This window comes from Crotalus tigris, unplaced genomic scaffold, assembly GCF_016545835.1.
Source record: "Crotalus tigris isolate CLP2741 ecotype Arizona unplaced genomic scaffold, ASM1654583v1 scf7180000023944.220044, whole genome shotgun sequence".
Taxonomy (NCBI): Eukaryota; Metazoa; Chordata; class Lepidosauria; order Squamata; family Viperidae; genus Crotalus; species Crotalus tigris.
Genome location: NW_024100284.1, coordinates 183,860 through 197,609, shown reverse-complemented (window position 1 = coordinate 197,609; position 13,750 = coordinate 183,860). Strand labels below are relative to the sequence as shown.

Genomic DNA, 13,750 nt, shown 5'->3' with positions numbered 1-13,750 from the left:
GATCCTGGTGCTTCCACAGAGCCCTGACAGAGCAGAGCCAGGAGCGGAAGGGTGAGAGTCCAGTCTCCAACGCAGTTGGTCTATGTGTCGGCACAGAACGCAGCTGTCTCCCAAGGCGACTTCGTATGAAAGCGGCCCCGAGACCTTGCAGACCACAGCTGTGACCCAGAGATGACCAGGCCCATAGTTCCAGGCCCAGACCAGATCACCCACTTGGAGTCTCCTAGGTGCCCACGGTTGTGACATCTGTGAAGCCACCCAGTCTGGATGCAACCTGTCCAGTTTAGTGATAAGACGGCGACCCCAGCGAAGTTCAGCGGGGCTCTTCCCTGTAGCAGTGCAAGGTTTGATGCAGTGTGCAAGAAGAAAGTCTGCTAATCTGTGATGCCAGTTACCGTAAGTCAGTTTCTTGAGTGCATCTTTGGTGGTGTGCACCATTCTCTCAGCCAGTCCGTTGGAGGATGGGTGGAAGGGAGCCGATGTTGCATGCTGGATCAGATTGGTCTGAAGAAAAGCCTGGAACTCAGAAGAGGTAAATTGGGGGCCATTATCTGAAACCAGAACATCTGGAAGACCGTGTGATGCAAAAATTCCTCTCAACATCTAATGATCCTGGCAGTAGTAGTGGAGGAAACAGGAACAACCTCTAGCCACTTGGAATGGCTATCAACAACAACCAGGAAGAATTGCCCCTGAAAGGGCCCAGCATAATCTATATGCACCCTAGACCATGGGGTCTGAGTTTCCTCCTCAATGGCTTTATCAAGGCCAGGCCACCAAAGATGGCTGTGTGCAAGCGCTTTCATCCTGACTATGCCAGGATGTCTCTCATGCAGAGAGATCAAGATTCTAGACCTCAATGAGGTTAGGATCACTACCCTGCTACCCCACAACAGGCAACCCTTGAAAGTGGAAAATTCATGCTTCTTGAGGCAGAAGCTTTGGAACTCAGTATCAGGGCGCTTGTCAGGCCATCCTGACAACACCCATGTCAGCACACGTGTAAGCATGTGATCAGTGGCAGTTTCTGCAGCCACATCCCTAGCATTGAGGGGAGACTCAGGTAACTCCTGAATAGACAGAATATTAATAGCTGGATCTGGATCTGGCTCTACTTGGTTCAGGAGTAATCTGCTCAGGCCATTTCCCAGGTTTGTGGACCAAAATATAGTCATACGCTGACAGGAAAATGGACCATGTTAAGTCCTCAGCAAAATGGCAATGACGTGAGAAGCAGTTGTAGTTCTCAGGAACCTCTTTATTTCTGTTCAGCATACTGGTTACAAGACGCCGACAACGCCCAAGCCTCCCTGCCCCTTTTATAGGTGATCCCCGGGCCAAACTGCAACATTGGCGCGCTTGCACTCTGCGCATGCACGCGAGTGCTGGTGACAGCCAGTCTGGTCCCGGGCAGCTTGCACCTGCCCGGGACCATTGCAATGCCCCGAGCCTGCCTTCACAGGCTCAGGACATAACACCCCTTCCCTCCTGGCTAAGACTATAATCATACAAATAATAATATACAACCCAATACGAGTGTGATACCCAAACTAGCTTTCGTACCAGTTATCTCTTTTGCTTCTATTGTTCCCCAGTGTTCCATTCTTTTCCTTCATGTACAGGAATACTTTCTGTTAACTCTGTTTTGCCAGTAGGGTTACAAAATCTTCCAAATACTTAGGAGATCTTTTAACTCTCTGTGACCTCCTGATTTCTGGGTACCCTCCAAGTACCCCTTGACTGAGGGGTGCTGTATGCTTGTTCCCCTTGCTTGGCCCTAGTGATTCCCAAGGACTGTGCTCCCATGCCTGGCCTGCTTGCTTGCCCAATGGGCTCGTCAGGCCAGGGCTTCTTTCTCTGTTTGACCTGGTTGTCCTGCCTGGTTGCAGGCTCTCTGGCCCTCCTAAGTGACTGCCACTGTTGGGCAACTCTGTAGAACCTCCCAGGTCTGTCCTAGACCTATCAAGAGGCTGTCTTCCCTCATGTTCCCGTTCTGTAACCGGGCTTACTAGGGTTTCAGAATGAGCTGTCTGTGGTTCCCTCGTTAATGATAGGCTGCAGCCCACACCCTTCCCTTTGCTCATAGGGGTCCCCCTCCTCCCCTGGAAAAAAACCGGGAGTCTCAGTGGGAAGGTCCCGTCTTGTGCGTAGCTGATCGATGTGTCGTCGCAGGACACGACCGTCGTTCAGGGAAACCTCATAGGACAAAGGACCTGTGACCCTGGACACAGTGGCAGGGACACATAAATGACCAGGCCCATAGTTACGAGTCCAAACCGGGGCACCCACTAGCAGTTGTCTAGGTGCCCTGGGGTGTGTGATTGTAGAAGGTAGTCTGTCTGGGTGCAACCGGTCAAGCTTGCTAGTCAGTTTGCGCCCCCAACGAAGTTCAGCTGGGCTCCTCCCGGTAGAAGTGGAAGGTGTAGTGCGATAAGAAAGGAGGAAGTCAGCCAACCTGTGATGCCAGTCTCCATAGGTTAGTTTCTTCAAAGCATCCTTGGTGATGCGAACCATGCGTTCAGCCATACCGTTGGTGGATGGGTGGAAGGGCGCAGAGGTGGCATGACGAATCATGTTGGCCTGTAAGAAAGCTTGGAATTCAGAAGAAGTGAATTGAGGGCAATTGTCAGATACGAGGACATCAGGAAGCCCGTGTGCAGCAAAAATTCCCCTCAGTACTTGAATAGTCTTTGCAGTGGTGGTGGAAGAGACAGGTACAACCTCAAGCCATTTTGAATGGCTATCAACCAAGACCAAGAACAATTGACCATGAAAGGGCCCAGCATAGTCAATGTGCACCCTAGACCATGGCGACTGTGTTTCCTCCCATCTATGTACAGGAGCTTGGGGCATTTCAGAGCGTGAGCATTGACAAAGGTGGCATGCATGCACCTTAGCTTCAATGTCTCTGTCTAACCCAGGCCACCACAAATGGCTGCGCGCAAGCGCCTTCATATGTACAATGCCAGGATGACCCTTGTGGAGGGAACCTAAGACCCTAGTCCTCATTGAGGTAGGAATGACAACTCTGCTCCCCCAAAGCAGACAACCCTGGAAAGTGGATAACTCGTTCCTTTTTTACCAGAAACTCTGAAACTCAGTGCCTGGGCAGCTCTCTGGCCATCCAGATAAAACCCAAGAAAAGACACGAGAAAGTGTGAGATCTGTGGCTGATTCAGCAGCCACATCCCTGTCATCTAAAGGGGACTCAGGCAAGGCTTGAATTGAGAGAATATTGATTGTTGGTGCAGGGTCAGCCTCTACTACTGGCAGGGGTAATCTACCGAGGCCATCAGCATGGCCCATTTCTTTCCCAGGTTTGTGAATTAAGGAAAAATCATAGGCAGACAGAAAGATAGACCATCTCAGCATTCTGGGGGAGATGATTTGGGGGTTTTGTTTATGTGTGGTAAACAGCCCCAACAAAGGCTTATGGTCAGTGAAGACCGTGAAATGCCTGCCATATAGGAAATCATGGAATTTTTTGATTCCAGCAACAACAGCTAAAGCCTCCCTGTCAATTTGAGCATAATTTCGCTCTGCAGAAGACAAGGTCCTGGAGTAATATGCAACAGGAACTTGAGTTCCATCAGGTCTGAGGTGGCTTAGTACGGCTCCCACCCCATAAGGAGAAGCATCACAAGCGATGCACACAGGAAGGGATTCATTGAAATGTGCAAGCACACTGTTAGAAGTGAGTAAGGCCTTAACTTCATTGAAACTTGCTTCATGTTTTTGTGACCACTGCCACACTGCCTGTTTGTCCAGGAGCCTATGAAGAGGTTCGGCTACACTAGCCTTGTTTGGAAGGAAGGAGTTGTAGAAGTTCAGAAGGCCCAGAAAGGCCTGTAGTTCGGCCTTGGACTTTGGCCTAGGAGCATGCATAATAGCTTTTAATTTGGACTCAGCAGGGTGAATCCCAGTAGCATCAATTTTGAATCCCAGAAAATCTGTAGAAGGCACCCCAATTTTACATTTGTCCTTCTTGAGTTTGAGGCCCGTTTCCCTGAACCTCAGCAGGACAGCCCTTAGTCTCTCAGCTAAGTTGTGTGTAGAGTCTCCAGCAATTAAGACATCATCAAAATAGGGGCAAACCCCTGGTATACCCCGTAGTGTGTTTTCCATTATGCTTTGGAAAATTCCAGGAGCAACATTTACTCCAAATTGTAACCTCTTTACCTTGAATGCCCCCCTGTGGGTTACAATGGTTTGAGCTACAGCAGCAGCATCATCAACAGGCAACTGTTGATACGCCTGAACTAGGTCAAGCTTTGCAAAAACACGCCCCCACTTGAGGGAGGCCAGAATATGACTGACCATGGGGACAGGATAGGCATGTTGCTGCAATGCCTTATTCAGAGTGCATTTGTAATCTGCACAGATGCGAATGTCCCCATTTGCCTTAAGAGGCGTGACAATGGGGGTCTCCCAAGGACTGGAGTCGACAGGTTCTAAAACTCCTTTCTGAATCAATTTGTCCAATTCGGTGTCAATTTTACCTTTCAAAGCAAAAGGAACCCTTCTTGCTTTAACTCTAATAGGGGTGACAGTGGGGTCTAGTTTTAATGACACAGGGGGTCCTTTGTACGTGCCCAGCTGTGGGCTGAAAACATCTGCAAATTCTTTGCAAACTTCCTGTAGGTCTACTGTTTGCAAGCTATTGAGCCCTGTGACGTGTATTCCCAAGGCCTCAAACCAATCGAGTCCTATGAGACTCGTTCGCTCACCCTCTACTACTATTACATCTAATGGACCTTCAAAATCCTTGTACTGCATGTTAAGGGTGGCCTCCCCCTTAACACACACTCTGGAGTTTTGAAAGTCTGTTAACACAATGTCGGAAGGCCTCAGTTTGGCCTGAAATCCGCTGCCAGAACAAATCTTCCTGAACGTGTGCATGGAAATGATTGAAAGTGCAGACCCCGTATCCAGTTCCATAGCCAATGGAACCCCTTGTAACTTCACTTTAAGTGACAGCTTTTTCTTAATGGGCTTGTGTGTGCCTGTCCTATGAATGCTTCTTCGCGAAGCACAGAAACCCACCCTGTTTTGGCTGGGGACCCTGGTACCTTTCAGGCGCAATTCTTCTCGAGGTTGTACCTTCTGACGGCCCAGACACACAGCTGCAATGTGGCCCTGTTTTCCGCATGCTCTACAGATAGCGGAGCGAAATCTGCAGTCGGTCCTCTTATGACGACCTCCACAACCGAGGCACTTGGGGACAGCTGAAGAGCCTTCCTTCTGCTTCCCTTCTTTTGTGGGGTAGAGACGGTCTACTTCATCGTCAGGATCCTCCTCTGAGTTCCTTTGGACTCCTTCCTGGTGCACGGACACAGCTTCTGGAGTACTTCTGATCGGCCTCATGTTCTTGATGGCGCCACCTGCTGCCTCTTCTGCAGTAACCTCTCTCAAGGCATCTTGGAATGATAAGTCTTCTTTAGCGAAAAGTCTCTGCTGCAATTCTCTATGTCTCAGTCTGCATACAAATCTGTCTCTCAGCCGTTCTTCTAGATCTTTGAACTTGCAGTGTTTAGCGGCTTTTCTCAGCGCAGCAATGTACTCTTTGGCTGATTCTCCGGGCCGCTGATCCCTCTGTTCGAAGGTGTGGTGCCAAGCAATGACAGACAACTTGGGCTGGAAGTGTTCCTTTAGTAGTTTTTTGAGATCTGTGTAGTTAACAGATTCTAGAGGTGCAGGTGCTGCTATGTTTTCAGTGATCTCGAATGCGTCTTGACCGCAAATGCACAGCAGGGTGGCGGCTTTTAGACTATCTTCTCTTACTTGATTGACTTTAAGATAGTTTTCTACCCTGGCTACGTAGGACTCCCATCTTTCCGGATGCGAGACGTCGAATTCTGAAAGTCTTCCAACTTTTGCCATTTTTGTAGAACAGGAAGGGTCTATCAGCCAGCTTACCCCCGATGCTTGCTGAATTGGTGGGCAGCTGCTGAGTTTAACGCCGTTTCCTACTGCTCAGGACTCTAGGGTAAGCTTACAACTTGTCTGCAGCCGTTGTAAGGCATCCCACCTTCGTCGCCAGTGTTAAGTCCTCAGCGAAATGGCAATGACGCGAGAAGCAGTTGTAGTTCTCAGAAACCTCTTTATTTCTGTTCAGCATACTGGTTACAAGACGCCGACAACACCCAAGTCTCCCTGCCCCTTTTATAGGCGATCCCCGGGCCAAACTGCACCATTGGCGCGCTTGCACTCTGCGCATGCGCGCGAGTGCTGGCGACAGCTAGTCTGGTCCCAGGCAGCTTGCACCTGACCAGGACTGTTGCAATGCCCCGAGCCTGCCTTCACAGGCTCAGGACATAACAGACCATCTCAGCATATGAGGAGAAATTATATGTGGGGTTTGTTTGTTAGTGGTAAACAACCCCAGCAGAGGATTATGGTCAGTAAAGACTGTGAAATGGCGGCCATATAAGAAATCATGAAATTTCTTAATGCCAGCCACTAAGGCCAAGGCTTCTTTGTCAATTTGAGCATAATTTCGCTCAGCAGAAGACAGAGTCCTTGAATAATAGGTCACAGGGACCTGCGTCCCATCAGCCTTCAGGTGACTGAGTACAGCTCCAACCCCATAAGGAGATGCATCGCATGCAATGCAAACTGGCAGTTGTTCATTGAAATGCGCTAAAACAGCATTAGAAGTGAGCAAGGCTTTAACCTCATTGAAACTCTTTTTATGTACTTTGATCCACTGCCAAGAAGCCTGCTTGTCTAAGAGCCGGTGTAAAGGCTCTGCTGCAGCAGCTTTATGTGGGAGAAAAGCATGGTAAAAATTTAATAGCCCCAAGAAGGCTTGCAGCTCACTTTTAGACTTAGGGCTTGGGGCCTGCTGGATAGCTTGCAATTTAGATTCAGCAGGGTGAATGCCTTGAGCATCTATCCTGAATCCTAAAAAATCAGTAGAAGTGACTCCAATCTTATACTTATCCTTCTTTAACTTAAGGCCTGCTTTTCAAAAACGAAGCAAGACAGCCCTTAATCTCTCTGCTAAATTTTGAGATGATTCCCCAGCAATGAGGACATCATCAAAGTAGGGACAGACCTCAGGAATACCTCGAAATGTGCTTTCCATGACACTTTGGAATATGCCAGGGGCTACATTTACCCCAAATTGTAGTCTCTTGACCTTGAAGGCACCCCTGTGAGTTACAATAGTCTGGGCCTCAGCAGCTGCCTCATCAACAGGTAGCTGTTGATAGGCCTGTGCCAGGTCAAGTTTCGCAAAAAATTGCCCCCCCCCCTTGAAGAAGGCCAGGATGTGGTTTACAACAGGGACTGATTAAGCGTGCTGTTGCAATGCCTTATTCAGTGTACACTTGTAGTCTGCACATATACGTATGTCCCCATTAGCCTTTAGAGGCATTACTATGGGGGTTTCCCATGGACTAGAATCTACAGGTTCTAAAATGCCCTGCTGGAGCAGTTTGTCCAGCTCAGCATCAATCTTGCCTTTGAGGGCAAAAGGTACCCTCCTAGGCTTAACCCTGATGAGCGTGATGTTTGGGTCTAACCGTAGTGAAATTGGGGGCCCCTTGTAGGATTCTAACTCTGAACTAAACACGTCTGCAAATTATTTGCAGACTTCTGCAAGGCCTAACGTTTGCAAATGGTGCAGCCCAGTGACCTGGATTCCCAGGGCCTCGAACCAATCGAGTCCAATAAGATTCGTGCGTTCACCCCCACTGACCCTGGAGCTCCGCAGAAGCTCCAGGGTCAGTGCTGCTTTCCAGCTGGAGCCTGGCGCTGATCGTGGCGCTTCTGCTGAACCCTGACAGCCCTGCAGCTCCAGCTGTCTCTCGCTCAGGCTTGTGTGGTGCTGCCACCAGTTCAGCTCATTCCTGTCCCCCACTACCACATTTCTAGGATGGTCGCGTACCTCCTGCCAGGTGCCAATGTACCACAGGTGGTACCCATACCACAGGTTGAAAAGCCTTGGATTAGATGACCTCCAAGGTCCTTTCCAACTTTATTACTATTATGATTATTATGATTATTATTATTAAATATTGCTTTTAATCATTTAAAAGAATTGATTTGATTTCAAAGAACTTTGCAAATCAAATTTCAGAGCTGGATATTTTGCCTAAATCTTTTTCAGATCATAATCCTGACTGAATCCATAATTTAGTCTCTCCTGGATCGAGGAAAGTCCTACTAGGCAAAGTAGCTTGAAATACAGGCCTCCAGAGTTCTCCACCAGGTCATGTTCAATCGGAAATCAGTGAAAAAAGTTTTAAACAGAAGTTTAAGGTCTAAAAAATATATTTTGAAATAAACAGCAAAAGGGCAGTTAGGATGTTGATTTGGAAAGTTCTCAGCCCTCTCTCTGACCCGTGCACTATACACATCCCCAATGGAAGGCAGACTAATTGTAAAAGTATTTTTCTGTAGACCTAACTATCTGTAGAAGTCTCTACCTGTCTCATTTGGTTGCTGTACCAAACCTAACAGTTATAGATGAACAAATCACAGACTCAATAATTGTAGAATTGTATGTGCAGCTCCTTGAGCATTCTGAACTTTCTGTTCTGATGCAGGAAGAACATTCTTTGTTATTTATTTATTTATTTATGAGACTTATATACCGCTTTAAGTGCAAGCACTCTCTAAGCGGTGTACACCAGTAAGCAATGTATATATATATTTACATTGCCCCCAACAATCTGGGTCCTCATTTTACCTACCCCGGAAGGATGGAAGGCTGAGTCAACCTTGAGCCGGTGAGATTTGAACCGCTGACCTGCTGAACAGTCAGCTAAAGTGGCCTGCAGTACTGCACTCTAACTGCTGCGCCACCTCGGCCTTTTTAATGATGGTTCTAGTGTTAGTTGTCCATTTCAAATTCTAGGAGATTATAGAACCTGAAGGAATCTCCAGTTGATTGAATATTTGGTAAAATATTTTATCTACTGGTTACTGTATTTGGTAGATTATTTTATCTATAGTTGATAGTACTGTTGGAAAAGCATTAGAGTATACCATTTATAAATGGTAATAAAGTGAATAGATGTAAGTAAGGGAGAAAGAATCTCCACAAGAACAATATTGAAAAACTCTGGATGTTCTTCTAGGTACAGTAGTGGCCACATTTGTGGAAACCTTTTAGGGAAAGTGTACAGTAGAAATGCCACCTTTGGTTAAGTTTCCACCAATTTTTCTTCTAATTTCTTTATAACTGTAGCCTTGTTCACTTAATAATACTATTTTACATTGCTTACTGGGCAACCAGTCAACTCTTTGCACCATTACTTTAATTTTATTATGTTTTACAAGCTCATTAAATGAAAGAACACAAAAAAACCCAACCAACTTGATAGCGATCACATAACACACTGACAAATGTCCTCCTCTCAGCCTCAATACATGACTTCAATAACTGAATCCTATTGTACTGTGATCTGATTGGCTAATTGCCAAAACAAGATGATACCTGATTGGCTCTCTAAACACTCGTGCTCATTGGCTACAATCAGATGAAGGAAAGCTACCTGATATCAACCTAAGCAAGTTGTGCTTCCTTTTTCTGATTATTTGGCTGTAACTTTTCATAGAATACAGTACAGATAGTTGAACAAACTTTGTTGCATTACATTCTTGATTAAATTATCTTTCCATTGATATATAATTTTATGGTACTACTCCAAAAAAGTGGTGTTATTAGCCATCAAACCTCAAAAATACACTTTTCCCAAAAGGTTTCCACAATTTTGGCCACTACTGTATATCTGAGTTCCTACACTTACCCGTTTGTGTTGAGATCCTCTCTCATACAATCATAACAACCAATTTGTTCCCCCTGTTGTATATACTTGTTCTGTCCAGGATGGCAGATTTTGGCACCATCTGTTAATATTGCCCAGAAAAAAAGAGTCTGTAGAATAAGAAACTGCTTTGTTCTCTCTATTCTTTTCTCACTGCTGAATTACATTGCATTACATATGTTTGAAACTGATATAGCTTAGAAATTATGAATTATGAATCAGGGTATTAACATCTTAGAGAGATTTCTGATACCCCAATCTTATGCTGTTCATAACTACAGTATTTCTCTACTGCAGCAAATATTTCCGTCTTTGCTATCAATTCAAGAAACAGATTAGGATGGAGCAGTAAGTCCTTCTTTATCTATATAGCTCTTTCTGGCCTTTTTAACCTACAGTTGCTTTAATGAGTGATAATTTATGATAACACAGGTAAAACACTCATTTCAATTACATAAAATTAAGCTTCACAGATTTCTCCTATTGAATCAAAATTCATCCAAGCACTCTCCTAAAAGCAACAGTCCCCAAAGAGTAAAGAATATACAGATATTAGAGATGCCTTCATCTAGCTATTTCTTATTCTTGCAATAGGGAATTCATTATCTAATCATTGCTTCTCCTTTTAAAAATCTCTGAATGGCAGAATCAGAGAGGATCTCAGCATCAATGGATGGTTCTTGCAATGGACCTGTATGGTCTCAAACGTCTTGCAGTCCTTCTGACTTAAACACTACCTCCTTTTTCCTTTCACCCTCCTTTTCTCTACATTCCTTGAGCTGTCTGGCAGCCTTCCTTCTAAAGCAGGGGTTTCAAACTGCCAGCCCATGGGCTGGATGCATCATCCGGAAGCCGGGCCCATCCCATTGCCGGCAATGGCAAAATCGGCCCGATACGTTGCATGACGTCACGTGATGTCACGAGTTTGACACCCCTGTTCTAAAGAAAAGGATAATGAATCCTTTATTTGCATACTGCCAGAATAATAAACTTAAATTTCCTATCAGGGTCCTCTCCTTATTTTAAATAAATCTATTCCTAGCTCCAGAATTAAGAAGAACACCAGCTCTGGTATCTTCTAAGATTTATTCTATCCATAAACATTGGACAATCATAATCTGATGAGGTGATAAAACCAATTGATACAATTCATTTATTACCTCCGGAAGATCTGTTTCTTTCTTACTGATTTCATGAAAGCAGCTTTTATCTCTTTATTCCTCAAGCTGTAAATGATGGGGTTCAGGCTTGGGGTCACCACTGTGTAGAGCAGAGCAAGGATCCTGTCACTGTCCTCAGAATATGCCCAGTTTGGACGAATATAAGTAAAAATGATAGTTCCGTAGAAAATGCAAACAACAATGAGATGTGAAGAACAAGTGGAAAATGCTTTGTGCCTACTCTTGGCCACTGGCATCAGGAGAATAGTGGAGATGATGAGGATGTAGGAATAAAGGATGAGCAAGAACAGTATCAAGTCAGCCAACACTGTTAATGTAGAAATGGCCATTTCAATTTCATAGGTATTGGTAGATGCTAGCCTGAGAACTGGAATAAGATCACAGAAGAAATGGCTGATTGCCTTTGACCCACAGAAGGGAAGGGTGAAGATTAAAACAGAGAGCCCCAAACCCACAAAAACACCCCAGGCCCATGACGCAGCGGCAAGCATAGCACATTTCCTGTAGTTCATGATATATGGGTATTGCAAAGGTTTGCAAATGGCAACATAGCGGTCATAGGCCATGACACAAAGAAGACAACATTCAGTGACACTAAAGAGAAGGAAGAAGTACATCTGACATCCACAGCCCCAAAAGGATATAGTCTGCTTCTCTGATAATAAGTTCACTAGCATCTTTGGGCTGATGGAGGAGGTGTAGCCAATTTCCAAAAAGGACAAGTTCCAGAGGAAGAAGTACATTGGGGTGTGAAGTGTGGGACTGACAATGGTGAGCAGTAAAACCAAACTGTTGCCTATTAAGGCTATGAGGTAGAATATTAGAATGAGGGAAAACAGAAGTTCCTGTCTAGTCTTGAAATCTGAGAAGCCCAACAGGACAATTTCACTGAGACAGGAGTGGTTGTCTATTTTCACAGTATTATCCATACTGAAACCTGGGAACAAAAGAGGAATGTTAAATAAAGAATTAAAGAATTATTCATGATTATTAAACAAGACTTCCCACACTACAGACTTACTGTATGTTCTGCATGTTTACTGAGAAGTAGTCAATTGGATCAAATATTTGGAAAAGGGGCAGGAAGACTTCAATTTTAATTTAGTGTCCTATGCATTTTGCACTTGACTATGTCATATTAATCAACTATTCAAGAAAACTATCTCACTACTCTAAACTTTCAATGTTTGTTTGTTATTTATTTATTATTATTTATTATTATTTAGTATTTATATATGGTCCTCTTATGTTTAGAACATGTATTTTATTTCTTATTTGTCTGTTTACTATTTCAGAGAATCTATTCCTTGTAAGAATTCAGTGATAATTATCTCTCTTGTTACTGGTTTCCTTTAAATTAAACAATTTTCATAATTTACCCTGAGACTCTGACTGCCAGTTTGAAAATCATCAGGTGGCTGGTAGATTGCAGAGCTAAAAGAATGATTTAAGATGAAAGTAGTTCAATTTCCCATTAAACTCAATTTGTTTTTTATTGCTCATCATCAATTATCATCTATTCCTATTACATGTAGAATGTCCCTTTCCATCTAAAGAGGACATCAAAATTTCATATATCATCTCTCCTAAGATCAAAAGAATTAAACGCTAATGCATGTGAAAAAATTGAAAATAAAACTCTGATAGCATTCCATGCAACATCATTTAAAAAATAAATTACCTGTCTTCAATATGCACAAGGTTAGGAATCCAACCACGAAGCATTACCTTTGGAAAATTATGACATATTGATCTTACTTTGTGAATGGCTTTTTGATGATGTCAAATTGATGAGATATTTCTTCTTACAGAAAACTAAAAGTGCTACAGTATTCATTGGCAATTTGAGGTTTTTTAAAGATTCTTCTGCCATACTTTATGCAATCTCTCCTCTGAAAATATATATATAAAGGGAACAGAAATGTATAGCATCCTATACGTTTGTGTTCCCTTTATTTTTGTGAGCAGTATATATATATATATATATTTCATAGTATTGAGGCTGATTACATCAGCCAACATTCTCATCTCTGGAGGACCCTCTGGATTCCTTGAGGAATTGAAACTCCAGCAAGACTAGGGAACTATTTCTTTAACAAGATCACAAGACAGAAGCCCAATGATTCATTTTGGGGATTTGGTAAATGAATGCTAGAGGGCAATCTAGATCTGGAGAAAAGCATTCCTCACCACAGAATTAACAACCCTACTGGTGTCAGAAGCTGGATATTTTCACATCCAATTTCCACAATACTGTCACCATTTGCCATGTTTGCTTGTGTTAAAGCAACTGGACAGCCAATTGGGTGTAGTTTGTTTTCATTTTATTTTTGCTGACTACAGACTGTACTCAATCAGACAAGCTTTTAGGGTGCGGTTGACAATTCCTTTTCTGAGAGGTGATCCTTCACATTTATCATGCCTGTTCCTTGTGGCTTCATTACGCAAACATTTTTGATATATTCTTCAGATGGCAGGGAGCCTGATCCTGAAACTGAAAACAAATTCCTGATTTCTGAATGTGCTTGGAAGGACTCTATTATTAGCCAATCTCTCCCTTTCAGAAGCACCAAGGATCTCCACATACACATACAAACTACACCAAACTAGTGTGCAGCATTCTGCCAAGCAGCTCCCAGCAACAGCGTGGAATGTCTGGAAGGAAGCGGCTTCACCATCCCAGCCCCCTGTATGCGCACAAAGTGCAATGAGTTTGCCCCCTCCCCCTCTTTCCAGTTTCCACTTCAGGAAACCGAGCCAAAAGGGACTGTGTCCAATGGGAAGGCAGGGCAG

General features: G+C 44.2%; 1 protein-coding gene across 1 annotated transcript; it reads right to left on the bottom strand.

The window, feature by feature from the left end:
• Window positions 1-10,932: 10,932 nt before the first annotated feature.
• Window positions 10,933-12,681, bottom strand: LOC120298519 (olfactory receptor 10A4-like). Its single transcript, XM_039322321.1, has 2 exons — window positions 12,639-12,681; window positions 10,933-11,894 (listed from the first exon to the last, which is right to left on the bottom strand). The coding sequence occupies exon 2, from the start codon at window positions 11,884-11,886 to the stop codon at window positions 10,933-10,935; it is 954 nt and encodes a 317-aa protein (XP_039178255.1). The 5' UTR covers window positions 11,887-11,894; window positions 12,639-12,681.
• Window positions 12,682-13,750: the final 1,069 nt, after the last annotated feature.

What these genes read in the sequence shown, in the direction of transcription:
- LOC120298519 (XM_039322321.1), bottom strand. Translation starts at nt 11,886, where the DNA reads ATGGATAATACTGTGAAAATAGACAACCACTCCTGTCTCAGTGAAATT.